The sequence below is a fragment of the Vigna radiata genome, unplaced genomic scaffold, assembly GCF_000741045.1.
Source record: "Vigna radiata var. radiata cultivar VC1973A unplaced genomic scaffold, Vradiata_ver6 scaffold_161, whole genome shotgun sequence".
Classification (NCBI taxonomy): Eukaryota; Viridiplantae; Streptophyta; class Magnoliopsida; order Fabales; family Fabaceae; genus Vigna; species Vigna radiata.
Window position 1 is genome coordinate 611,700 of NW_014542362.1, and position 14,761 is coordinate 626,460.

A 14,761-nucleotide genomic window follows, 5' to 3' on the forward strand; every position below is an offset into this window, starting at 1 on the left:
CAATTAAAAGTTCAAATTCGAATGTGCATGATAACGTGGATTTGTGATAGTAGAATGTAAAATTTACTCTACACTAATATTTAAAAGTTAATTTGATTCTTTTTATGATTATTAAACAGAGAAATGACTTTGTAGAAAGGAAACGAAGATGTAACATTTTTTCATTAGTCCATTTATAATAAAAATATAGTATAAAAGTAAAATAAATACATATTACAAAAGATGAATATAATATTTTATCTAAAATATTCTAATAAAAACATATTTTTCATTCTAAATTATCCGAAAAAAAAAAACTATCTTCAAATCATCATTTACTACGGAATAAAGGCTTTTTCACCACAATTAAAAACAGTTATTCACTATGATTCTAAAATCATTGTTGAACATGCTATCGTTAGAAATAATTTTCAAACGATGATAGTTGTATTTAACCTTAGTTATATGAGACTAAAAATTTAAAAACGATTAAATTTAATTGACGTTGAAATTTCAAATAATCATCTTCAAATGTTAATCAAAATACAAAAAAAATAAAATAATGAAAGAGATTTATATCAATGATTATAATCAAAACTGTTGTTATAAACCCAATCAAAAATTAAAAAATAATAATGATAAATTGATATATTACGACGATCTTGGTAAGAATTGTCGTTAAATATGATGTTTCTTTGTGTTGAAATCTAATTTAAGTTAATTTAGTAAGTTGTATTGATTATAGTATGTGTTTTGGTTATTTTTGCACTAATGATAATTCTGATTGGTTTAATCTCTAACCTTAAAAAATTTCACTAATCAATACTTTTTACCAACACGAATATCGACCTTTTCATATTACAATGAGTATTAAATTCTCTACGTATCATAAGTTTAACTCTTTCTCAGGAAACACAAGCGTAAATCTTTGTAAGTTACAACGAGTTACCTTTTCAAGTATACTTTCTCAATCACCCATTAATTTCAAGAACTCACACTCACAATTATTAAGATAATCTCTCACCTAAGAAAGTACTCACAAGATATAACTTCACTTGCTGAAGGATTTATAATGGTTTATACACAACCCAACATCACTCTATACGAAAATGAATATATCTATAATGCCGAAAGAGTTTGGTCTCTTTTCTTTCTCTTGAATTGATTTGACAATGTTTTAGCATTTCATTATTTCCCTCACTTTTTTTTCATCATCTAGGTTTTCCTATTTATAAGGAAGCTTTGCCGTTTGACCATTGATTCATAGTCAATTCAGCATATCTTCAATATCTAGTTCTTTCTTTCATAGTACTTGAAATTGGAATCTTTATAGAATATATTCAACTGTGTAAGAGCAATAAATAAAAAATGTAATTAATTATTTAAATATTTTTTATTAATTAAGTTTTTGATAAATTCAATAGATAAAGATGCAAAGTTTATAGTTGGCATATGAGCTAAAAGATATTAATAATAATGCAATTGCTTATTGAAATATATTAATTATTTATAAACTACATAACATTTATTTATAAGAAATTTCGGATATAAAATTTTATAAACGTAATTAATTTGCAAGAATCTTTAGTGTGAAATTGAATTTGATATCTATGCAAAATAACTAAATTCAACAGTTTAACAGAACTTTGTTATGAACCCCAAAATATTAAAGACAGCAGATAAGGAAAAGAGGATTGTATTGAATCAAGTGAGTGGCAATACAATCGTTATTCCACTATTTCACTTGGATATATACAAACTTTTTATATTTATTTGAAATTTTTTTTTTATCTTTTTATTTTTTCTTTTAAAAAATATAAAAATTTATTCTTTTATAACTATTTAATTTTCGTAATGTATGTGAAATTGCACCCCAATATTATTTCATAGATAAAAGGAAAAACTATAACAGGGAAAAAAGGATTTCATGAGAGACAAAAACTCTAGCAGTATATAACTTCTTGGAGAAAAAAGCAATCGGATGACCCGATCGGCTGAGAACTGCTCCTTCCCCAACCTTGAGGCGTCTGTTTCTACAATAAAAGGTTTCGTAGAATCTAGTAGAGCAAGGATCGGAGCCTGTGTAATGGCTACTGTCAAGGCAGCGAAAGCTTCAGAAGCTGCAGAAGTCCAATGAAAAGCATCTTTTTCTAGAAGTTGAGTTAAGGGAGCAGCAATAGAAACATAATGGCGAACAAAACATCTATAGTAGCATGTAAGCCCCAAAAATATTCCCCGTAAATGAGTGATAGTAGTAGGTATTGGCCAATTCAGCACAGCAGAAACCTTAGCCTTGTCCATGGCAACACCAGCAATAGATGCTAACTTGCCCCAAGTAATCAATTTGAGTCTGACCGAAGAAGCATTTGGAAAGTTTGGCATGAATGTTCTTGCAACTTAGCCAAAACTGAAGCATGATGGTCAAGGTGTAGGGACCAATCAACACTGTAAATTAGTATATCATCAAAAAAAGACCAAAACTGTTGGGTTTTAAAGTATAAGAAAAAGAATGAAAGAGAAACGGATATTTTTTATTGAGTATAAAAAGTAAATATTTATACTACAGAGAATTTGTAATTAACATTGAGAAATATCTCCTAAACTAATTAATTAAATAATACATAAAATCCCCCTAAAAAAATAGGATAGGAATATGTTTTTATTTATCTGATTTGACTCCTTCAACCCACATGTTGTTTAAGTTATAAAATTCTAACAATCTTCTCCTTGACTAAAAGTCAACATACACTAAATTTTTTCATCCTTGACTGTATCATCTAAAGTTCCTTCACTTTTGGAAGTCTCAATCACAATTTCTTGCTTAGTCTTCACATCCTCACAATCTTCCGCAACTTCCTCATATACTTGTTAGCTTTTTCGCATTTTCAGCTTGTGCTTCAGGAAGAGTTGTCCTAGATTGTTCTTCTTCCTTTAGTTTTTCTGTTTCAATTTGACTTTCACCAACTTTAACACACGTTAGCTCTACTTTCTTGTCATTCAGAGATGGAGTTTCTTTAGCTCCTTCGAAATCCGTATGTACTAATTTTATTTTGTTTATTGCTCTCCAAAATTTGAGTTTTAAAAAAGACAACCTCGTTTGTTTTCCATATTGCAAAGCTGCTGACATAGGTGATTTCTCTTCCAATTTAGGTAGCCTTTGTACTTGCATGTGTTGTCTTCAACCTTGTTCATAACAAACTGCTCTTCATCAATCAAATTCAAGGCAAAGATCTTTCCTTTCATTTGAACTCTAAATAATTAATTATTCATGCAGGTTTTATCTTCAAATAGAACTTTATAACCTTTCTCTAGAAGTTGGCCAACACTTAACAAGTTTTAGTCAATTTTAGGAACATATAGAACACCAGTAATTAATTTCAAGCATGTGCAACCTTCGATCGTGATGGTTCCTTTGCCCTTCATTGTTAATTTTGCTCTGTTTCCAATTTTGACATTTGTGTTGTAGGTTACATCAAGATCTTTGAATAATTCTTGATCGTAAGTCATGTGGTTCGTGTAACCACTATCAATTAGCCAACTTTTTGTTGATCTTACAGTAGCAAAGCAAGAAATAACAAAAAGTTCTTCTTCTTCACCCTCTTCAACAACCGCTTGTACATTCTCTTGTTTATTTGATGACTTGCAGATTTTCTCCACATGCCCTAATTGTCCACATTTATGGCATTTCACATCTGGTCTCCACCAACAATTTGTATGTGGATGATTGCTTTTCTTACAAAAAGGTTATGATGGGAAAACATGAGAGGATTTCTATTATTTTTGTGGTTGAAACTTCCTTACTTTTTTTTCAGCAACTTAGCTGTCAAAACCCCTTCAATATGACATTCTTCTCTCATGAGTCTTCTTTGTTTTGGAGCCTAAAGTACGGCCAAAAGTCCTGCCAAGGTAATAGTAGAAAGATCTTTTGAGTTCTCCAAGAAAGTCAATGTGGCTTCATATCTTTCTGGAATTGTTACAAGTATTTTTTGAACAATTCGAGAATCAGGAATCTCAGTGTCAAGACAACGTATTTTGTTTGCAATGCCAAGAAGTTTGTCCGCATAATCTTTGATTATCTCCGAATCTTTCATCCTTTGTATCTCAAGTTCTCAAACCAGATTCAAAGCTTGCATTCCTTTGATTCTCTCACTACCTTCATACTCTTCCTTCAAAAACTTCCAGATTTCATGTGTCGTTTTCAACATCATTATTATGTTGAAAATGACTAGAGATACAGTTGTGAACAAAATTGATTTGGCTTTGGACTTTCGAAGTCTCCTTTCTTTGTGATTTTTTATTTGAGCAATTGTAGGATTATATGGCAAGGGAGACACTTCGTAGTCCTCTTCTACTGCTTTCCACACATAGTTAGCATCTAGATATACTTCCAATTTGACAGCCCACATTTGATAGTTTAGTCCATCAAATAACGATAGTAAAGGATGTTTGAGATTCCATCTTATATATGGTGGCTATTTTGTGGTTGTAAGTATTTGTAGGTTATATCAAAGATCCCATAAGATATTTTTGCTCTTGATACTAATTGTTGGATTTTAATATATAAGAGACAAAAGAATGAAAGAGAAACTGATATATTTTATTGAACATAGAGTAAATATTTATATTATAAAATTTGTAACCAACCTTAAGAAATATCTTGTAAACTAATTAATTATATAATAAATAAAATTTTCCTAAAAAATAGAATAAAATATATTTTTATTAAATTAATTTGACTCCTTGGTTAGATAAACAAGTTAAAATACTGAATTCGTTAAAACTTGAAAAATTGTTGGGGGCGTTCGTAAGGCCAAACCGCATATCCACTTGTGAGTAGGAAAAGCAGTCTTGTGACTATCAGTCTGGTTGATAAGAATTTGATGATATGCTTAGCGGATATCCAACTTAGAGAAATAACGGGAGCCAGCTCATCTAATAATTCATCGACTGTGAGAATGGGAAAGAAGTCCTTCACCGTAATAGCATCAAGAGCGCGATAGTCAGTACAAAAATGCCAAATTCCATCCTTCTTAACTAAGACGACTGGTGCTAGGCTGAATGAGCCTGTCACTGAGCATTTCTTGAACCATTTTCACTGGGGAGGCAAACCTTTAGGAACCTCAAAAACATGGGAGAATTGTTCTAGCATCCAGAAGCAATTGGAGGGATGTAGATTGAGTGGAAACTAATGAGAAACATTGTAGGGTGTTCTAAGTTTCAACTTAACACTTTGTTTCAAAGCATTACTTTTTCTACTCTGCTTAAGGTTACATTTCGCGTTTTCAGTAGTTGAAGTTCAAGAAAGTTCATAGAATGCTGAATATGGAAAAACTAATGCAACACTATGAAGGTAGTCATTGTCTTTGTTTCTATTTTGGGGAAGAGATCTCATATATGTTAGAAAAGTTACAAGGTTGGACATCTCTAACATACATTTAAGATTGCTAAAAATGATTATTCTGTAATAATATTTGGTCCAAGAGAGATCATACTTCTTAGGACGTGCTTTTTTCAAAGTGCCAAATCTGCTCTATCCAATAAACTCCTTCGTATGGCCCTGCATGCAAACAACATTCAAAACAACGTCAACTGGTTAAGCAACAAAAATAAATTTTGAAATATTATTGTCATCCACATGTCTCTGATAATCGTGTAGCGATTTCCATTAGCTTTATTAGCTTTTGGATGTATCACGATTCATGCACACGAAACATGAGTAATTTTTTTATGCATATGCCGCCAGTTCAAGTTTCAAGTTTCAAGTTCCAACAACATCAAACCCTTCTAACATCACAGGTAAAAACTTGGGGAAAGAGTCTGAGAGCAACATGAAAAGGTCATAGATGCTATGGTAACTTCTGTTTCAAGTTCCAAAACAATATTTCACAATGGATTTTTGTGAGTGAATTACCAACCAAAACAAAATTTAATATCAGTGGAGATTTCATATCGAATAGATTTTTTTTGTAAATCAATTACAAATCAAAACAAAAGACTTAATATTATTGAAAATTCTATATTAAGTAAAAGATAAAACGAATTTACATTATACAAACGATATAAATTTCATGTTACAATATGATTTTAAAATTGATTTAATTTTCAAATTTCTTTTTTTATATGTATCAGTCAACCAAAACAATTTTAGAAATATATGTTTATTTATTGGATCCATCGTATATAATCACTGTCATATCACAATTAGTCAAATTTATTATTTATTATATCTATTACATTATCACTATCATATCATCATTAAGTTTTTAGTTTCATAATCAATATATATAATAGATACAAACTTTATTTTATTAATTAATTTTATAAAATTGAATTAATCTTTAAAATTCAGTTCTTAAGAAATATAATAAGATAAAATGTAAATATTGTGTATTTCTGACAACAAAAAAGATGCCGTCAGAATTCATGTTAACAGGACCAAGATGCATTGTAATCATACTAGAACGACAAAAAGGCTAAAACTGCAAGCTCACACACACACGTGAACATGATGGAGAGAAGCCTTCATTTTGTTTCACAAAGAAACAAGGTGCTTCAGAATTCATGCTCAGACATACGCCAACAAAAGTGGAGGCTATTATTTTTAACAACAGCAGACACATAACACCTTGTGATGTAAAAGGTTGAAATTCTTGAATCATAGAACATGGATTTCTTTTAGTGTCGGATTTATATGTGGATTTTATTTGTTAATTTTACATTTTTCGACCATAAATAGCATAAGAGTAGAAGATGAAGAGTGTAAACAAAGGTGTTTTGAGTAGGAATAACGATTGAAGAAAAATCAAATAATTTGTATTAAGTATTAAATAGCAAGCATTATTCCAACCATTTTCAATGGAAATAGGATAGAAAGCTAAATAAGTGTTGGAATTGATACACATATATGTTTGGGTCCCTTTGAATATATGTCTAAAAAGGCAATATAGAATAAGATCCCATTTAGTGGGAGAAGACTTTTATTTAACCAAATTAATTTAAGTGCTTATTTTTGTTAAAGTTCCCAAACAAAGCTAAACAACAAGAAATGTGTCTTTTTGACTATACTTTCCATGTCAAAATTTTAAGGACTTTACAATTGAAGACTAAAGGTTATATATATTGATGGACTTCCAAAAGAAAGAAACAATGGTTCAACCCTCAACAAAGTAATTTTCTTAATTAAGAAGAATATATTGAGAAAATAGAAAACTTTTTGCCTTTATTGTACCAACAAATCAACCATTTCTTATCACAATAGCATCAAACTCATTAATACATAATATATTAAATGTGATGCTATCTACAGTGACAAAGTTAGACATATCTCTTCTTGTCACATAAGTAAGCCTTTCACAATTGTTAAGATTTGGAGAATTTAAATCATAGGTTAATTTTTCTTCTTCTTTTTTACATTTCCCCTTTCTTTCTCGATTTACCCTTATTTGTTTTTTCTCTTTCCATCCTTTCAGCCTCCACTCATAACCATCATCATCAGTGCTTGGCCTCTTTATGATAACCATCCATTCTTCATTCTACACAACTAGATTGAAAAATCACCAATACCAAAACAAAAATATTTCTTTTAAAGTGGTATGTGTTTATAAATGTTGAAAGTTTTATATCAAAAATAAAATCAATTTATAATATATAATAGATTCAAATTTTATCTTATAAATCAATTTTATAAGATTAAATTACACTTAAAGTCTATTTTTTAACCAGATATTAAAATCATATGTTATTTATCCACCACAACGAGAATAGATGCATTGAAATAATCATTTTTAGGAATACTAAAATAGATATGGAAGAAGCGTTTGCTTTATCACAAGTTAAGTTTTGAGTATCGATAAGTAGTAAATATCCAAAACCTTCTTTTTCATATCCCAGATTTGACCAATAACAATAACATGTTTGAGGTTATGAGCATCTTACTAATCTATTCAGGCATTAAATCATACTTACAAATCTTATTGTTGTGGTCAGCGACTAAGTATTTTTTTTAAGTCTCTGGTATAATATGAATAGTCTTAGAAAATGACCTAACATTGACAGGGAAGCATAAGAACAAGGAGTAAAAATGTAGAAAAGGTTGTCTCTACCAAGATTAGATACAAGGCTATGAATTGAGATTGGAGGGTGGAATGAACGGATAGGGAAAATAAGTTTTGGAAACTTGTAATGGCTACTGGCTAGCATGTTGTGCAGGTGATCATAAAGATGATCAGGCAAAGCATATGCATAAACAAACACATACATATTTACTTAAACTCGACCCTTGAAAATGAATAATAATAACAGCGTATGAATGCATGTTTCAATACCATTTTGTCGTGTCTTTTGATAAATATGGTTAAAATAAAATGATATAGCTTAGCACCGTTAGTGGGGTTTTCTTTTTCTCTGTTGCATGCTCTAACTTTTCTCTAAGATAGTTTAGAGTGTTTTTATTGTATATTGTAGCAGTTTCGTGCCATTCTAAAAGGGTACAATACTATGTTAGTGCAATAGGAGTGAGTGTAACAAGACACTAATATGAAAAGAAGAGTTGAAACAGATAGAAGAACAAAATCTTCGATGCAAGGTGTAGAAAAAGGTCAGAATGCAAAAATGCAAGTTGTAGAACAGATGGAGCTACCACTGCAAAACCTAATTTTTTTTTAGAATTTAGAAATAGAACCTGTAAAACATATGGGCAACAAAATCTTGCACCTTCTAATTCAAATCATGAATTGTATAGGTTTTGATACGTTATAATATGTANAAATATATAGCAACTATAAATTAATTTAAATAAAATTTAATTTAAGTACATTATAATAAGTTGATCACATATTAACAAACAAAAATATATACGTAATAAAAATATATACGTAATTCAGAAACTAAATTATAATATGTTCAATATATTTTAAATATACGTAGACTTACAATATTGTCCATAACTATGTCTCTAATAATTACCTTATAAAAATTCATTTTTATATGTTATAAAATGTTATTTTTATATAATATAAATGTTATTTTTCCACAGGTATGATTTAACTAATTAACCTAAATGTTAGTCCTTAACCAGAAACCGAAATTATATATATAGAAAACAGAGCAAATTTACCATAACTAGGCTTTTTTAATTATGCTAATAATCTAAACAACAATTTAAACTAATGCTTTGTACTAAGAATTATATTTTTCTAACACAATCCTTAATAACTTACTTTCCCTGTGACAAAGATGATCTTTGTCAGAGTTATTTTAGAGACAAATGGACATTTCTGGTAGGGCCAACAAATTATTGAAGCCTTTGTTGGTATATCCATGTACATATATAGGCAATAAAGCTTGAACATAAACACCGGACTTGAATATTAATTATATCCTTCCCTTCACAAACCTCAGATAAGTTTAATTGATCGGTTATCGAGTTATTTATCTATCTACGCTACTTTTTTGTTTTCCTTTTGTTGATTTAATAAAAACAAATATACCATTTCACTTTCTCTTTCATTCTTTTTCTGCTTTAGAAAATAATTCTTTTTTGCATTTTTTTGAGCTCTATCATATCACGCGGTTAAGAAATACAGACATTATTAGATAACTATGATAAAGTACTGGAGTCAGCTTCCACTAATAAGAGACCATAAGTAGTATATAACAATCTAGAGAAAGTCACAAGACAAACAAAAAGGGCATGTCCAAGGCCACTTGTCTCTTCACATGCACAGACAAATAACCATTGATAAAAGAAGGGCCAACATTGAATAAATGTGTGTGGAAAAGTAATTAAGTTTATGCTGTTAAACCACCAATTTCTATGTCATTACTCAAATGTGAATATGTATTTCTTTAATCTCTTGTAGCCTTTAACTACGTCAGATTTTGTATGTAATCACATGCAACGTATGATATATAGATCAAGCTCACACATCCATGGGAAGCACAAGAAATCTCGCAGAATCACAAAAGGGTCAAATTTAGCATAAAGCAAACACCTGAGAGTATTTAATTAGGAAACTGCAATAACAGTGTTTTGAATGATAGGAGAGAGAAAGAGAGAGGAGGGGGGAGAGAAACACTATTCTTTCTATTCTAATCATTACTCTTACTGTCTTAGCCAGTAAAATATGTTTCGGCCAAGCCCTTTCCGATCGACAATGAAATATTAGGGTTTTTATTCTGCTTCTAGGGTTTTATAAGCTACAAACAGCATCTACTCAAACTCCAAGCCTTTTTATCTTGTTTTTGTAAAGGCTTCCAATTTCCCTATAGTAACCTGTTCTATATGGTATCAAGCCGCGAGTTAGTTTGTAATTCAAGTATTCTAAAGGGTTTTGAGGCTTTCATGAATCAAAATTAAACATATATATATAAAACAACAATCATGTGCGTCGTATATAATATGAAAAATTTACCGTCCGTATATGGATATATTGATATATATTGACTCAAGAAGCTTGTTACTCAATATCTTTTGCACTCTGAGTCCCCTTAATGATTGTGTTCCTCTTCTTCTTCTTTTTCTTATATGGGATCCCTCTAGCCTTTGCTTGACACTCCTTCACCTCACGAAGATACACGCGAATAGCTCCGCCTCCAAAGGGATTAGTCTCCGCCGAGCCGCCGTGCTCTTCATAGGCGGCACGAAGGCGGCCGATGAGGGCATCGAGACTGCCCCATGCCTGTCTGAGAGGGCAGGCACAAGGTGCAGGAGGGGTAGGTTGACCGAAGAAGATGCAACCGTGCAAGTGGACCTTGGTCTTTCCAAATTGATCAAGGTAACGAAGGAAATCCAGCACATGGTTGAAGTTGCACTGTGAGAGAGCAACTGGGGGACTCTGATTCTTCAGGTACTGCCCGAAGGTGTTCCAGTCTCGCCGTTTTTGTGACTCATAACGGCTGAGCGGTTGGTGATTGGAGGGAGGGTGTTGCGATAAAGATGAGGAGGAGGAACCATGGTGAGAAGAAACGTTTTGAATCTGGGTAGACATGGTTGATCGGTTACTATGTATGCTACGAGTAAAGATATATATATATAGTGATGGATATGGAGTTTAGGGAAGAAATAAGAGGGTGAGGGAGTGAGTGAGAGAAGGAATGAGTTGGTGCAGTGGAGAAAGATGAAAATCACGTCTTGTGGTCTTTTGAGAGGACATAGTGTGGGCCCTTTTGAAGGTGCTTTTCTTCTCTTCCTCCATTTCTCTCGTATTTGTATTTCTACCTTGTACTCTACGTACATGTTTCTGTAGATAGGAAAAAAGATGCTTGTTTGTGCAATTATATTGGGTATGGAATCATCAATAATACAATCACACCAATCATCATTTTTCCCAATAGGCATTATTGTTACTTGGTAATGGTTTGTGTTGGACCCTCTTTTCTTGATTTTGTCTAATCCAGTGGGAGCCGATTAGAAATGGCTTACTCATTAGTCGGCGACTTGGTGCTCATAGTCCAAATATTGCTTGATTTTTAGGACTTTTCTTTATATATAACAAACATAAAACAAAAACTCTGGTAATTCTTCTAGTTGCTTTTGGTGTTTTTTAATAAGAATTGAAATTTTATGCAGACAATGGGTGAATCCAAATTCTATCTCTATCAGTAAGATTAATCCAGTCCACTGATCAACTTGGTTATCCACAGTACTGTTTCAAAGTAATAATGACCCACAGTATCTGGTTTGATACTTTAATGGGTTATTTTTTAGTGTTATCTCTTGTAAGTGCAGTATAAATATTGGGTGTAATTATTGTTAGTGAGATATATAGAATAATTTGGTAGAAAAAGTAATTGTTAATTAATTTGAGAGTCTTGTGAAAGTTTGCTTGAATTAGTATAAAATGTAAGCAGCAGCAGCAGAGATACCTTTGACCCCTGTTTAGAAATTTTCAGCTCAAAACAATGTCAGGTTTGAGAGTACATGTCCATGCATGAATTGACAAATGGTTATAATCATGCCTGACCCCCCCAACTTACAACCAGTTAGCTTTTAATAAAAGTGATACACATATATTACATTTCGATTGGCCCTGAAGGGTTAACTTTACTCAAAAGAATTTCAAAGGTTTCATCTTCTTTTAATTCCTCTCTATGTACAAAACCATGTTGTTTTGAAACTACCTACAAATGAAAGCAGACAAATTCATAGTAATGAGCTATAATGATTAGGTTAGATTGTGGCATATGTAAGGTAATTATCTCAGCAACATAATATTCAAATGGATAATTATGTAGAAAGTGGGCATATAGTACTTAAAGATTGAATCACACGCATAAGATCTATATATTGAGAGAAAGTGATGATCTATGGGTAGAGAAAAATCTTTTCCTTCTGGTAAATTCTCATCTGAGGAGGCGCTGCTAATAATTATTATACCCGTACATACGTATTCCGATTAATTAGCATAGCCACGATCAAATCAAATTAATATACCGATTTTCAATTGCAGCAAAAAGGAAACAATGAAAGATTGAGGATGGGAAAAAGAAATTCCGTCTTCATGTTTATGATCAAATCAAAGAATAAAAGGAAACAAGACACTGAAAAGAAAGATTGGTACAAAATAGATAGACAACTTTGTGTGATGGTCCATGACTCCCGGAGATGTCCTTAACACATTATGGTGCTTGTTGAAGTTTTTACACTATACATTAACTCTTCCACCCCTTGCTGATCTAGACATGTATATCTTCATGAATCAAAAATGAATTTCACTGATTGGAACACATGAAAATACTAACAATAATCATACAATATACGTGGTAAGGAATTTAGACTTAGAAGAAGTCAAAAAATGAATGTTCAAGTTGCTCTATAGATTCATTATATAAAACTAACTTCAAAAAATTTCATAATTGTACTTGGCATGCTTTAACTCGTATAAAAGAAACTCAGGATTCTATATCAGATCCTATCAATCTAACAGACTTTAAACAATACTTCCCTAGCTAGAACTAGCCTGATACTAACACTGCCAACCAGACACAAGCATCAGATTTGCAGATACCAGGTGGTTGGCAGCTATATTATGTGGTGGTGATCAGTTTGTGTTGAGCTTCTATGTTTACATGTTAGAAATGTGCTGCGGCAATAATGCAAATGATCCAAAAAGCTTCATGTTCCCTATAGCTACCTAGCTAGATACAATATATATATATATATGACCACCCCTTTTTGTTCTTTTCCTAGGGGATTCTCATTTTTTTTTTCAAAAGCTTTTACTAGCTTATAGGCCATTGATTCATCATCATAGCTCATGACATATTCCAAGTAGACTCATAGGTTATACTAATAAGAGGGGTAAATATTTTAACATATTTCAAGACTGTTTCCAAAAATGCATGGTAAAAGTAAAAAAAGATAAACAAACAAAACATTCCAAGTGTTCAAAAAGTTAAACTACTAAAATAGAGTAGTGTATCAACAAACTTATTTTGGTAAATCAACTAATAATTTAGTCAAGCAAAGTTATAACTTGTTAGATGTTGGATTCTAAACGCATTTTTAATCAACCTTCTTATGGATTTTTTTATTTTTCTTTTTATGAATCACTTTGTTGATGGTTAATGAAATTCTTTTCTAATCACATTTCCTTATTCCTAAGAGCACAAATTTAATTTTTATATTTAATCGTTTCACTCAACATGATAATAGTTTCTATTCTGTGTTTAATTGAAAAAAAAAATGTTTTGTGTTAAATTTTAAAAGATTACAAAATGAAATAAATCATAACTCAAAGGTCGTGTAAAAATCTAAATATTTCTTACTTACAAACTAAGAAAATAACTTCTAATCACACTCACGCCATCTAAATTAAATGCCTTAATGTGAAATGAAAGAATTGAATAATTCTTTATTCAGATGATAATACAAATAAATTAAAGGAAAATAACTAATTAATTAAGAAACCCATATTGGGATTCACTTGATGAATTTTATCTAATTCATCTATTAATTTCTTTTCAAAATATTTTCTCTCATTTATTCACAAAAGGAAATTAGACCATTTTTATATCACTCAAACATATAATTTATAGGTATGTTGAATATGAGATAAAGTAGATTGTATACTCATTAAGTTATATATATTCATCCAATTAATCCTATTCAAATGGTTTTTTTTATTTAAATAAATAAATAGAGTGAATTTTGAATTTTACATATCATAAAAAAAATCAACTTTTAATTAAGAGTAAAAATTTCCATTATTTTGACCAAATTTCTCATCATCTATGAATGAGCAATATTGCAAAGTCCAACCAGGCTTCTTATTTTTGAATCCGTTGTTTTACTTTCAAAAGAAACTACTTAAGTTGTACATCGATTAGCAAGTAATAAATTGATAGAAAGGAAATCTGTGCTCATGGCTCTATTTAAATTATGTTATTATGCTTCTGCTGTTTTCAACAAATGAACAGTATAGTTTTTTAGTTCTTATATTTTATTTATTTAATAAGTTTTTGTTCTGGCCATTATTGTGTACATATAGTTTCCATCATTTTAATTATCTTTCCTTCTAAATGAAATTATTTTTAACATGATTTAACTAATTAACCTGAATGTTAGTCCTTAACCAGAAACCTTAATGTCATGAAATTATATATGTATATTTAGAAGAAGAAAAATTATAAAGACCAAATGGAAGGACACTTAAAACAGAGCAAATTTACCATAACTAGGCTTTTTTAATTATGCTAATAATCTAAGCAACAATTTAAACTAATGCTTTGTACTAAGATATTTTCTAGGGTAAGAATCATACGAGGATAAAATTATAACCTC

The 14,761-nt window shown here is 30.8% G+C and overlaps 1 protein-coding gene across 1 annotated transcript; it reads right to left on the bottom strand.

Moving 5' to 3' along the window:
- Positions 1–5,017: 5,017 nt before the first annotated feature.
- Positions 5,018–11,293, bottom strand: LOC106779785 (protein LIGHT-DEPENDENT SHORT HYPOCOTYLS 10). The gene is made up of 2 exons (XM_014667978.2): positions 10,392–11,293; positions 5,018–5,536 (listed from the first exon to the last, which is right to left on the bottom strand). The coding sequence occupies exon 1, from the start codon at positions 10,965–10,967 to the stop codon at positions 10,437–10,439; it is 531 nt and encodes a 176-aa protein (XP_014523464.1). The 5' UTR covers positions 10,968–11,293; the 3' UTR covers positions 5,018–5,536; positions 10,392–10,436.
- Positions 11,294–14,761: the final 3,468 nt, after the last annotated feature.